This window comes from Glossina fuscipes, unplaced genomic scaffold (genome assembly GCF_014805625.2).
Source record: "Glossina fuscipes isolate IAEA_lab_2018 unplaced genomic scaffold, Yale_Gfus_2 0, whole genome shotgun sequence".
In the NCBI taxonomy this organism is placed as follows: domain Eukaryota; kingdom Metazoa; phylum Arthropoda; class Insecta; order Diptera; family Glossinidae; genus Glossina; species Glossina fuscipes.
In genome coordinates, this window is record NW_023998414.1 from 9,565,453 (window position 1) to 9,579,945 (window position 14,493).

The 14,493-nt window shown below is 35.8% G+C and overlaps 1 protein-coding gene across 5 annotated transcripts in view; it reads left to right on the forward strand.

The window, feature by feature from the left end:
* Positions 1-13,793, forward strand: part of LOC119633245 (receptor-mediated endocytosis protein 6 homolog) — a 20,796-nt gene extending 7,003 nt beyond the window's left edge. For 3 of the 5 annotated variants that reach the window (XM_038026692.1, XM_038026710.1, XM_038026718.1), the window contains exons 2-9: positions 5,271-5,484; positions 5,954-6,100; positions 6,181-6,620; positions 6,691-10,315; positions 10,390-10,964; positions 11,027-11,197; positions 11,289-11,385; positions 13,541-13,793. In XM_038026692.1, the coding sequence (XP_037882620.1) occupies positions 5,338-5,484; positions 5,954-6,100; positions 6,181-6,620; positions 6,691-10,315; positions 10,390-10,964; positions 11,027-11,197; positions 11,289-11,385; positions 13,541-13,684 (5,346 nt within the window). In that variant the 5' untranslated portion in view covers positions 5,271-5,337 and the 3' untranslated portion in view covers positions 13,685-13,793. Of the gene's footprint in view, positions 1-5,094; positions 5,485-5,953; positions 6,101-6,180; positions 6,621-6,690; positions 10,316-10,389; positions 10,965-11,015; positions 11,198-11,288; positions 11,386-13,540 lie in introns of those variants that run through there. The other 2 variants (XM_038026701.1, XM_038026726.1) reach the window with 2 other exon arrangements.
* The last annotated feature ends 700 nt before the right edge of the window (positions 13,794-14,493 follow it).

Sequence of the window (14,493 nt, forward strand, 5' to 3'; positions counted from 1 at the left end):
CGATGCACAAACAATGGTCAATTGCAGATGGTGACTTTGGAATTTTCTTCGCAATAATAATCTTTCTTACGTCATCACCGAGAATGGATTTGTTTGAATTAAGAAGCTTAGGGACTATTCTAGCTTTTAACTCATACAGTCTATTTTCTAAGGTTGGGAGACCAGTTTCAATTATAATATTATTTATGGGCGTCGTCCGAAAAGCATAACAACTTGCTCTAACGGCTTGGTGATAGACCGGTTTAAGGATGTTGATATTAGATTTGCAGCTATTGCCATAAATTATCAAAGCATAGTCAATCTTGCTTAACACAAGCATTTTGGTAAGATAAGCGATAGTGTTAATATGCGCATGGCTTCTCCAAGCAACGTACTGTATGAAATTTACCCTTGTTAAAAGGGAGTTTTTTAAACGAAGGCAGTGTGCTTTCCAACGATAATTGTTTGAGAAGGTGAGCCCGAGAACATGGAGCGTCTGCACATTTAGTACTGGTAAGCCGTTAATATGCGTCAGTAGGTTTCCTGCATCGCACATTTGTTTTCGACAAATGTGCATTTTTTTTGACTTTTGTATAGAGATTATAGCTCCTGACGAGTTTGCCCATGTGGAGATCTCACATGCAATAGATTCGAGGATGTTGATTGCTTTCGTGTTGTCTTTTTCTTTTGTAAAAATGTATACATCGTCCGCGTAGAGACAATGTTCCACTCTTGGTACACGGCAAAGAATTTCGCTAATTTCGTTGAAAGCTATCTGGAAAAGCGTGACAGAGAGAGGAGATCCTTGCGGAATGCCATTCTTTAGCGGAAAGGAATCAGAAAGATGATTGTTGATTCTAACTTTGAACCGCCGATGCGACATGAATGATTTGATGTAGTTGAAGAATTTGGGTCCAACATTCCATGATTTCAAGAGTCTTAAGATAACATGAAGACCAACTCTGTCAAATGCTTTTTCGAAATCAATTGAGAGAATTGTTACGTGATTTCGTTCGGAAATTGCTTTGCTTGTGAAATAATCAATATGTAACAGAGCGTCGATGCATCCTCTACCCCGCTTGAAACCAACTTGTTGCTTTGTTATCAGGTTCTTGGATTCAAGAAACCAAGATAATCTAGATGCCATAATCTTCTCTAAAACCTTTGAGAGGCAAGATAAAAGAGAAATTGGGCGATAATCAGATGCGATGGAGACATTTTTTGACTTTGGAATTGGAACAACTGTTGCCATTTTCCACATGTAGGGTATATGGCCAGTCATAAATACCGTATTATATAGGTCCAGTAATTTCTTTTTACTAGACTTAGACATAGCACTGATCATTTGGTATGAGATGCGGTCTAGACCAGGTGTCTTCCCCTTCAAATTGGAGAGACAACTTCCAAGTTCTGAGGTAGATACGCTATTTTCCAGGAACATGGCACATCTATCGATATTATTTGAAGGAGATATTGGAGTCCTTTTATTTTCAATGAAAGCACTGGAGAAGTTGCTGTCAGAGGAGTATTCGCACCACACTTTTCCAAAGTAATTAGAAATCTCATCTGCGTCAGTTAAAGTTCCATTGGGAGTGCAGATGGCAGAAATTTGGTTCAGGTTTGAAGTCCCATTAAGTCTGTTGATTCTGTTCCAGACAACTTTCATTGATGTATTTCTGTGAATTCGTCTCGAGAAAAGTTCGAAACTAAGTGCCTTTGATTTCCGTAATTCCTTCCTGAATAGAGCATTGGCCTTTTTGTATAATAACAAGTGATTCTGATCAGGACATCTCTTAAAGCGGTGCCATAGATCCATTTTATTTTTCCTCAAAAACGAAAGCGTGTTGTTCCACCATGGAACCCTAGCTCGTTTAAAAGAGGTGTTGGATTGAGGAATAGAAAGATGAGCAGCCGTGCGAATCGATTTAGACATAATAGCAGCATCATGGTTGCAGTTTCCGTTAAATGGCTTTGAGTTCAAAAATGACTCCACCTGTTTGGAGTAATTGATCCAATCCGCTTTATCTAGGAGGAATTTGGCCTGTTTTGCTGGAGTAGCAGAGGACGTTGAAAGTTTAAGATCGATTATGATTGGAAAGTGATCACTATTATATAGATCATCAGAAATAGACCAGGACACCAAAGGAAGAAGTGATGGAGAGCAACATGTTAAATCAATATGTGAAAAAGTATGATGAGTTGAGAAGTGCGTTGGTTTTCCATCATTTAAAACGCAAAGGTTGCTTTGAAAAAAGGCCTTTTCTAAAACAGTACCGCGAGTGTTGTTCACTGTTGAGCCCCAGATGGTATTCCAGCTGTTGAAATCGCCGCATATAATTAATGGGGGGGAAAGTACGGAGAATAAACTGTAGAGTTCTTGCTGAGAAAACGATTGCGAAGGTGGAATATAGAGCGAAAGCACTGTAAATTTTATTTTTAACATTATTTGTATCGCTACGGCTTGTATATTTGAGCTTAAATTTATGCGTTTGTGAGGTATACTTGATTTTATAAAAACACCAACTCCTTGTTTGGAATGTAAATTTTGATCAGCATTCGTGAAGTATCCAGTATATGATTTGGGTGGAATAGGATTAAAAGAGCTTCTACAATGAGTTTCTTGAAGCGATAAAAAGGTTGGATTAAAATCATTTATGAGTGCACGGAGTTCATCAAAATTATTAATAAGTCCCTTAATGTTCCATTGTAGAATTTTAAAAACTTTATTTAATTGTAATGACATGTAAGCAGAGTGGAGGGAGGGTTAAGTTGACATGTCAGCGTCTCCGTCGAGAAGGTCACTATAGGAATTTTTCGTGAATGATTTATTCTTACCAGCAGAATAATCTGTATTTAGGTGATTTGGTACATTTGAAGTGCAACGGGTTGGCGCACGTGAATAATTTGAAATTGAAGGTTGATTGAGGGATGAAAGAATGGATTCATTAACACTTGTGATTTGTTGAGTAAAGTTGAGAGCTGGAGATTCTGGAGAATTTGGTATATTAGATTTTAGCATATGTGTTGTTGCTTTAATTTTTTCAATATTTGCAGTTGCTTTGGTTTTCGAAGGTTGATTAATGGATGAAAGAATGGATTCATTACCACTTGTGATATGTTGAGTAAAGTTGAGAGCTGAAGATTCTGGAGAATTTGGTATATTAGATTTTAGCATATGTGTTGTTGTTTTAATTTTTTCAATATTTGCAGTTGCTTTGGTTTTTTCAATATTATCTTTGGCAAGTGATGTAACTGGTTTCGCAATATAATTTTTGGTTAATGGTGGAACAGGTTTTTCATTGGAAGCAGTTGCAGTTAAAGTCTTACTAGGCTCGATATGCGAGGCAACAGCAGCATAGGTATTACTTTTGCCAATTCCATGGGCTACAGATGGATTTCTTTCCCGATATGTGCGTCGCGCTTCGCCCATGCTACAGTAATTTTCTGTTTTGATTTTTAATATTTCACGCATCTGTACAAAACGTGGGCATTGTTTGTCTAACGCTGAGTGTTGATCATTGCAATTTATGCAGAAACTACGGGTACAGCTTTCAGTATGTGGAGGATGACCACAGTTAGCACAAGATGCAGCATTAGTGCATCTTTTTGCCGTGTGACCCAGGCGTTGGCAATTTTTACACCTCATAGGATTTGGGATGTATAGTTCTACTTTACATTTATACCACGCCACATCAACTGTTCGCGGTAATCGATAGCGATCAAAAGTTAAAATAATCCTTCCTGTAGGAGAGCGTGTTTTTCCGTCATCATTCAGTTTGGTTAATTTATATGCTTCAGTCACTCCTTGAATGCCCATTTCGCGAACAATTTCATCTTCCGGCACATGTTTTAAGCAAGGGGCATAAATTACGCCTCGAACCGAGTTAAGTTTCTCATGTAGTTTAGCTGAAATAGCACATAGATTAGCTAAAGAATTGGCCTTTATTAGTTTTTCGGTTGCGCGCGGGTTCCCAGCGAGGACCAGTAAATTCCCATCGCGTAGAATCGAGATCGAGTCGATGTATGTTGTAATGCTATCTAGAGCTTTTTTTATAGCAAAAGGGCTAATTTGGGAAATTGTTATTCGAGCATCCGTTGAAGAAATAACAATATATTTTTTATCAATAGGGATTATATCGCTGATCGGCAACACCGGAAAATCTGATTTTTTACTTTTTTTTCTTTGGGGGGATGTATCACTTAATAGATAAAATCTATTCGGGTTTTTGTCTGGCGGCCCCGGGGCCATTATGCCTTATTGTTGTCTATTTATTATTATTTTTGAAATAACCACTCACTTGAAAAGGTTTGGGAACTGTGCAAGAAGGTTGGGAACTACTAAAGAAAAGTGTCAAATGTTTTCAATTTTTTATTTTTTTTATTTTGTTTTTTGTTTTCTATTTTTTATTATATATAGACGAAACAAAAGCACATACGCGATATCCGCGTTAACCAGTTTTAGCAATAACACCGAAAAGACAGAAGTTAAATACACAAAAACACCGAAAACACCGAAACAATTGAAAAAACGCAGACGAATAGAAAACACGCACTGCACTGAACACAAGTCTTCTAACTTTTATAATTTCCGAGAAACGATGAGCAAAAATTCGAAAATTTTTGTTAAAAAAAGCAGAGTTGCATTCAATTTTCGCTTTAATGTGCGCTTCCGCTACAACCAATTTGGCTCATTTTCAATACTAACCTGCATGCGGAAACTTTCAATATTTCTACCAAATTTGAATTTAAAATCTTCATTTTTACGACCAGGGGAGTGTCCACACCAATCACCGCACAAACGGACAGATACGGCGAAGTCAACTCAGACTTTCATGCTGATCAAGAACATATATATATATATATATAGATATTTTGTAGCGTCTCTGATGCTTCCTTTTGACTTTTGCATACATTATGGGAAAATATAAAATAAGTGCATACCCATGTTAGAGCGATAGGTATAAAAAAGAAATGAAAAATTCTATAGCCGTATTATAAATAAATTCCGCTTACGGCTCATTATATTTGCTTTTTTATAAATAATACGTTCAGATAATATTTTCAGATTTTTTTTAGTTTAAAAACTAAATGCTAATACAGAACAACAACAAAAAAAAAAAAAGAAAAGATTTTAATAGAAAGCAATAAAAATGCGTAAAAGCTTTGCTTGGTGCAATTAGTCGCAGTCGTCTTTCTTTCTTCTTCCCTTTTTGCTAATTTTCGCTAAAAAGGACGACCAATTTGATTAAAGTATAATTTAACAAAATTTATAATAAATAGTAAATCCGTAGATTAAAGTTACACGAGATAACGAAAAATTTCCCAAAAGTATATAACTATTGCTGCAAAACTCATGCAATGGAAACGAATGCGGAAGGAAATCTCTTGGAGATAATGGATTTGGCGCGCACTTTACGTCAAGAGCAATTGTTCATACAGCAAGAACAGAATTCATTCGCTCAGTTAACTGAAACTTTATCTCAAAATTCAATATCGATAACAAAGGTAAGCGGTAAATAAATCTTTAACCGTTTTAAAATGATGACTATTTTTATACCATACACCATTTGCGGTGGACGGGTTATGTAGGCGTATTAATGCGTATGTATGGGTATATGTATACCAAACGTGAAAAGGACTTGAGATCGATCCATCTGTCATTGAAGTGATTCCGAATCGGTTTTAGTAGTTTATCTGTCCGACTCGGTTTTTTTTTTTTTGTGATCAATCTACGGATCGCAATTTTGGAGATATTTCAATGAAATGAAATGATATAGCGGTGCAACATATTGTGGAGCAATTTTCCGATCACTTCCCATTTAACGTCTTATTTTGAGAGATCGCCTTCGTATGAATGACTGTATTCGGCAAAATGGTGTACGGTATTTAATTGTGGACTGCATTTCACTGTAGAACTCTACTTTTTTCCTCTTAAATATCGAATGTACTTGTGTGCGTGTACATGGTTATTTAGTTGGCTTATATATGTGCCCAACAAAGACGTAATCTAAATGATTTGATTGTATCGCGTCCAGAAGTGGGGCCTTCGTTATGTTGCCGCCGGGCCCGCAATTATGAGGTCGTTACGTTCGTTGATGCGAAAAAGATTTTCGATTATCAGGTACAATGTGAAAAACTTATATATAAAAAATATAATTAGAGATGATTTTAATGAAAAATATATTCACTTTTATTCATTAGCATGTTCTCGGTTATGAGGAACTATTCAATTTTCTCTATCATTCCCCATATATATTGGCGGTATCGTTAGCAACAGGCGATCGCCTACCTGATATACCACAACAGCATATGGCTTCTGTTACGCGGACAGTTAGTACGGGTCTCTTTGGCAATGCTATCAATACAAAGGACGTAGAAATGATGCTGAAATTACTGCGTGAACTTATTGAGATCCAGATTGTTGTTGGAGACGATAGCCCTAAACGCCTGCTACGTCCGAATGCTTCATCATTCGCTAGATTATATCATAATATGATTGAATCAACATTTTCGGCTAAAATCTTTTTGACAGCGACATTGTTTCAACCCATTATGGAGGTTTTGAGCGACAACGAGACCGTATTAGACGTTGACCCTATTAAAGTTATTCAAAATTTATCCAGCAAAGAAAAGATAAAATTGTAAGATGTAAATGATTATCGGTCATCCTGATCTCATCTTCTTCATTATTTCTTTTTATTTTTATTATAGATTTGGCGAGGAAAACTCTAGTGACTATTGGGAGAATATTGATAAATTTCATGCAGAAACTATAGAAAAATTATACAAAATCAGCAAGACATTTATTGACAGTCTGCTTGGCAATTGGTCTTTGTTTCCATCAACTTTGCGCTGGCTTATACAGACCATGTGCCATCAGTTGAAGCAAGCCCACCATTTTTCAGATCAAGTTATCAATGAGATCATTACAGATATGGTTTTTACACATTTTATTTGCCCGGCCATAATTAGTCCCGATATTTTGGGCATAGTTGATGCTCCAATATCGGAACAAATACGTTTCAATCTGATGCAAATTGCTCAGGTTGTGCAAACGTTGGCCTTGGCCAAATACGATGACGTAGATGCCAAGTTTGTTGCTGTTCATACAAAGTTCCAAAGTAATATGGTTACCAAACTTATCGATTTATTGTTGGAAAACCAATCGGGTGAAGATGTGGTAGCGATATTGGCTCAGCAAAGTGAATTCGAGAGAATCCATTTACTGATTACCCAAAACGATTTGAATCATTTTATTGAATTCTTCAGAATGCTGACAATCAATGATGAATACGAGATCTCCGACGACGAGAAGAAAAAACTGAAAAAAATTCTATCACATATACCCGACAATTTTTCTCCGAATAATAGCTTCGAAAATGGTCAAACAACCGGCTCCGACAACGGCAGCGCTAGAGAGAAAACTAAACCATCTTTAATTAATTTGAGTAAAGCTACGAAAAGCAAATTGGCGAAAAGCATGAGCCTTAGTCATGGAAGCGTAAATGGTCATATCAATCCATCGGAAACCGTATCGAACGGTCTAAATGGTCAAAATTGCCAAATGAACGGTTTAGATGGCTTAATGCTTAGCAGTCGAAATAATTCTACGAATTCATCTCCTGTCCGTGTACAGGTGACTGATCATGGTACCAATGAATCAATCTTAATATTTAATTTTTACTCGGGTGTTGACAATAAAATGCAACCACTCTCTGAAGAAGAAGTTTTGAAAATGAATAGCATTGGTCAGGAAATAGCCAACGGTGAATTGGTCGATAGTGAAAATTATCAAGTTGAGTCTACAGTCGATAAATCTTCGGTTGTTAATGGTTTCGATGGTATGGACGGTATGTCTGACGTTTTAAGGACGCAGCACAATAAAAACTCACGATTTTCCTTGTCCCATGACGACGCATCAATAGGTAATTCCGATAATTTGGAGGTTGTCAGCGAAGTGCCCTCTAATCATTCGGTTACCAGTTCTTTAGAATTGGAGGAAAACGATCAGAATGATAATCTGTCCGATATGGTATCGGCTAATGTCTCGGGTCGAGGCACCCCAAATATAAGCGGTAGAGATACGCCTTCTTCTCAAGTCACTGATGGAGAGTCATTAAATAATGCTTTGCCCACACCACAAATGCAAAAGCTTATCTCCAAAGCTCGCTCAGATATTGAAGATAAGTTTTGTAAATTTGAAATCAAAAAATTCGAGGGCGATGAAACTGTATCCATTATTTCGGACACGTGGTCCACCGATGTAATATGTGCCAGTGATTCCGAAACGGTGGATACCGAAAGCAGAGACCGCGAACGTAACTTTTCCACCCCTCTCATCCCGGCTGCTGTTGTTTTGCCTGGCGATAATAATTTTGATGTATTAACTGGGGCAGGAGGAATGCGTTCCGGCTACCTTGACGCTTCAGATCAGAGATCTGAATCGAATTGGAGCACTGACGTGTTAGCTAGCGATTCTGAAAAATTAAATGAAGTGGATACCGATGATAATATCAGTATAGCCGCCCGATCAGACACCGCCGACGGCTGCGTCCGTTACGTACATGAACGAGATCAATTGGCGGCTGCCATATCAGCACCATGCGTTCGTCAACGATCTTCAAATACGCCTCACTACTCCGTAGCTCGCTCAAATCGTGGACTTAGAATGTCTAACTCGTCAACAAGCAATTACAAAGCAGCGACATCTAGTAATCGTCATTCTGATGATGTACAGGGTAGTGGCAGCAGTGGCGGCAATGCTAGCGATCGATCGCAAGAAGATTCCGCCTTCTATGACGCAATAAATTCGTATGAAGACAATCCTATATCTGGAGAGAACGGTTCCCATAATTATCAGGGTGTCTCTTCTTTGGCACGAAGTTGTATGCGTACCACAAATCAAGTAGGCGGGGAAAATACGTTTCAGCAAAACTACAAATCTACAAACAACAACGATGAGAAAGACTCCTTTTTGACCACGTTACGAATGCGTCGTCAAACCTCCGCCGAGAGTAGCATATCTAATCAGAGTTTAAGTTTAGAAGAAACAAACGCTTGTAAAATATCATCAAATCAACATTTAAAAAAAAAGCAAAGAAATCGAAATACCACCAATTATGAGTCGAAGGATCTCATCGATTTTTCCGATTTCTGTGACGATAAAGATTTAACTCCACCATCCATGCCGCCGCCCGCACCACCAACGATTGATATTTTTAGTGACGATACAGTCGAACATCGTGGGGTATCAACTGAACGACGATCAGCAGGTTTCGATGGCCGCCGTAACGGCATAATGGCCTTAAGGGGAGGTTGTGAAGTTTCAACTAGTGGCAACCTTAACATAACACCATCTTTACGTAAACATCAAAGTCTCAACTATGAAAATCACGAGATCATGATCAGAGCTGCAGTACACAAACGAGTTTCGGTTTTGCCAAATCTTTCGCCGAACTCTTTACAACAAACTGACGACGATAAACGCTCGCAATATCAAGAACAAGTACAAGAAAATTCAGAACCAGAATTACTATTATGTGCCAAGATATCGCAAATGCAACTTAATAACAGTAAGAGCCCCGATACGCTGGATAACGCTCAGCACGAATTGTCACGCAACACTCCCACCAACAATGGTCATAATGTTAGCATTTCAGGCATAATGACCAGCTCAGTGATATCAAATCAGAAACCGAATAAATCAACCGGAGCCATACCGAAAAGTATTAGTTTCGATGCTTCGGCAGACAAATCGTCAGCCAACAATTTCAATTCAGCAAATCGTCAACGCAATACACGTCTACAGGATGCAGTACGTCATACAGGGAATACAGGGACTTCTCCAGCGTTAGGGATGGCAAATTCAGGCATCTTTAATAAACTGAAACAGGGCATATTCAAGCACCGTCGCGGCTATAAATCGCAAAGACAAACAGCTATTGGTAATCAGGATGATATCTCTCAAAATTCTCGTAGTGTTTCATTTAGCAACAACACATCAGAAGTTTCGCTCGATTTAGTGACTGCAAATATGTCCGCTTGTCCAATGGCTGTTACAAACGAGCGCACCATTCTTTACTACGATACGAACGAAGATATATTGGCAAAATATCGTCGCAAAGTTAGCACATCCAGCGAAGCAACAAATTCATCCGCAGGTAATTGCGGAACCGGGAATGCTTGCGGTGACAATAAAATCAATGGAGAATTACATAATGAAAATCAGCATGCATCTCTCCATGACAAAGCGATGGTCTTTAACATCCTCAAGAAGAAAATACGTACAGTATTGTCAAAGACTGATTTACACTCAGCCGATTTTAGGCACACCACGGTAAGCCTATTGACTGTGAACTTATGATTTTTATTATTGTTTTATTATTTAATTTGAATTTTGAACTATTAAAGCAAATAAATGCCTCTCCTTTGCTGACGTATTTGCAAATCCAATTAGCTCAAGCTGTAAATTTGCAAAACTTTCAACAAATCTCTTATGTTTCTGAGGCTATACGTTGTATATCATCTTTAGATGTAAGCCAACACGCACAACTATTGGACGAATTGCAAAATGATATACAAAAACGTCAAAGCTATTTACAATATTTGATGCGTTTTCGACAGAATCTTTTGCTAATTATGGAGAATATCGGACAATATGAGGCGCGATTAAGAAGTGAGAGTAGCACTTGCAATCGCTACTTGGTGGCAGTATGTATGCGTTTATTTATCGAGAAGAGGCAGGATAAAATCGATAGATTTCAAGGGGACTTTGCTCGTCTGACATCATCCGACGACAAAATTGAATTAATTGAAGAGTTCATCGATTCGCTAATGGACGAGTTATTAACAACTGGCGGCATATTGCACGGTATGCCCGAATGGCAGGAAGTGGAGGCACGTGCCGCTTTGGAGCGCATTTTATTACAACGTATGCATCAGCAGGTGATGTTTCCCAATGAAGATGCCGACTTATCTAGAGATTCGTAAGTTTAAACGGAGCGATCTATTAATAGTTTTACACGATTAATATTAAGACAATTTACAGATTCTTATATGAACTTATACGTAAACTGCAAAATGTGATAACACCTTCACATCCGACTTTGTGTATACCGCAGGAGTATCTATCTGAGGCACCTTGGAGCTTTGCCCAACAACAACTATCGTACATAACTGCCTACAAAACGCCCAGAGAGAAATTAAAATGTGTTATTAGGTAAAATATTTTCAGCAATTGTGTGTGTGTGTGTGTGTGTGTGTGTTGGCAAAATTAAATTATAAAAATAATTCAATTTAACATATTTTAGATGCAATTCCAGCATAATGAGTTTATTGCACATGTCCAGTGGTAGAGCGCCAGCAGCTGATGATGTATTACCCGTTCTTATATATGTGGTTATAATGGTAGGTTGTTCTTTTATTTTTTCTACTACTTAAGAAAAAAGAAAAAGAAAGAATGCGCCGTTTGAACTTTTGTTGAAATCACTATTAACTTCATCAAAGCTATATATGTCTTTGCCTTAAATTCATTCTTTAGATTAAATTAAAAAATTACTTAAGGCGGGCTATATATATTCTCTCATAGCCGGATGAAATCTAAAAGTTATGAATTTAGCCTTTCGTTGAGTTTCGATACAGTTCTATTATCTGACTGTTAACAGAAGTCAAGCCAAGAAAATCTAAGCTAAAGCGTTCGTGTCCAATATAAGAGATTGCAAGCAAATTTTGTGATTCTATTTGTAATAGCTAGGAAAGCATTACAGAAGGTAGGTCTATATAGAATATATGGTCAATATATGTGGAGAATATAATAAAAGTGAAAATTGATTGAATCAATCGTTCATTGATTTTCTTACAATTGAGTATTTGCCCTAATTAAGCTTACATTTCCAAGTAGATATATTCATGACCATATTCCCGAGTAAAATCTGAAATGCTAATGGCTAAGGTGATGATAGTTGCATTAAACACATGAACTTGGAAAGCGCTGATAATGAGCGAACAACCAAAACAGTAAAATTTTGCATAAAACCTAAAAATTTTCATGCATTTTCAGTGACAGCTTTAACTCTTTTCTTTTTTCGACAATTTTTTCGCGTGAAAAAAGTTAAAAGAATATTAATTAATATTGAGGAAATTTCTTTAAATATGAAATATTATTCAAATATCATAGAAATAAAAAATATATATAATTGAAAAATATGAAAACCGCCAACATCAGTAAATATATTGCATTTGATGAGCTCTGCGGCATGCAGTGTAGCTGGTCAGATGCATTGGCACACTTTTTTTACACGCCTGACAAAGTTCCTTAAAAAGTTGTGCAAAAAATTCATGCAAAAAACATATGCAAAATTTGATAAATTTAAGGATATGCTACACAATTTAAAAAAAATCGTGCAAAATGAATGAACTGTAAATATTTTCGCAAAAAATCGTACAAAAAAAGTTTATAATGAAATCCATATTACTATTATAAAATAAAAACAATTCTTTTTTATAACAAAAAACAGCGAAAAAACAAAATTAATACGCAGTGAAAATTCAGTCCATATGTACATCGTATATACAAATTTAAATTGAAATTTGGAATAAAAATCAATTTAACAGCTATTCATCGTGGCTTGATAATAAGCGTGCACGTAAAATGGCCCAAAACTACTATCGTTATGAAGAATTCCGTTCATTATTGATTTCTTTGCTGTAATAAAGTCAGTTATTAGCAGATGTTTTTCTTGGTTTCTCAAGTTGCTTATAGAATTCTTGATAAGCGGTTACACACAACTTAAGATTCTATTGAAATTTTAATGCAAGCTCCATGGCAGGATCATGAATAAGAAAATACAGTGCGATACTTGTAGCGAATTTCAAGTCGTCGCGAATTTAAGCAAACTTTAATAGCTGAACTTTACCTTCGAGTCCGCCATTATTTACTTCTTTATTACCATAGACTGTACGAAATTTGATCATTGCATCCTACGGACTAAGCGCTCTAACACAAAAAAAAAAATCCTGAGTAACGAAATGTCGTTTTGACGTTTTGTAATAAGTTTTTAAAAAAATTTCGTACACCGTACATACAACTGACCATATAAATAACTGACAGACTCACAATAAATTGAATTTAATTTCTTAATTTACTTAGTTTCGCTAGGGATTTCTGATCGGCTTACATTGAATTTCTTAATATACTCGCATAATTTTTTTAATTTTTAATAAGAAAAATATTTAATAAATTTTAATCTACATAGATATACCTATATTGGAGTTGTGTTCAAAAAAAGTTGACTTTCGAAATTTCGTGAGTTACGCATTTTCGACTTTCGAACTGTTTTTTTTTTTTTTTTTTTTCTTCTTTTTTTTTTTGATGTTCGTAACCATGTCTCCAACATACGCTGACATTATTAGCCATCTTGTTGCGTTTTCATCTAATGAATGTACCCTTCATCTTTCGACGATGGGTATAAAAAATCGAAAATGAAAAATTGCATCCATTTCGAAAATAATTTGTTTCCCAGCAGAAATTTTTAAATATTCACAGTTTTTTAATCATTTTTAGGCCAATCCACCGTTTCTGTTATCTACTGTGGAATACATTACATGTTTTATCGGTGAGAAACTTGATGGGGAAGAGCAATTTCATTGGACCTTATTCGATTCAGTGGTTAAATTTATAAAAACCATGGAGTATTTAGTTCAATAGACAAAGTGAACGATTAAGAAAGCGATCAAAATTTGTTATTTAAACAAGTCCGGATAATAATTGTCAATAGCCTACGTAAATGCAATCTTAGTTATAATGTAAAATTGTTTTTTTTTTTTTTTTTTAGATGAATTTCGTAAATATATATTTTTCATATCATATATATATTTATTATATAAATTTTTTCCATTCATATATGTATATTTTTGTTTTTTTTTTAATAAGTGCTAATATGATCAGATGAAAATTTATTTTGTGATATTGATTTTTTCGTTTGTCTATCTGTCTGGTTGTCTGTTTGTCGATTCGAAGAAAGAAATAACAATTTTTTATACTCTACCTATGCAAAATCCTATGTAAAGAAAATTCTGACATTTTTAAAAAATCGGTAGAAAATATTCTTCTTCAGACCTTGATTTAATTAATAATATTAATTATCCATTTTTCATCGGATATCGGCCGATTCGATGCCTTAAGATGCATAAAATTGTTTCTTCCTTTTGGTTGTTTAATCATCAAAAATCTTATCATTATGGCAATATATATTCAACAATGAAATCATTTAACAAAAAGAGAAAAATATATATATAATATTAAGCAATTATTTCTTATTATTCATAGCAATATCAATGATAACCATTAGCTTCGGAATGCGTATTAAGTAAAAAAGCCAAATAGTTTTTAATGACTGTAGTCGGTCGTACTTTGCTTATATAATATATAATAAATAATGTAATAACATTTACCGCCACATATTGTAATAGATATTTTTCGATAATTATATCTTCACATATATACATACATGCATG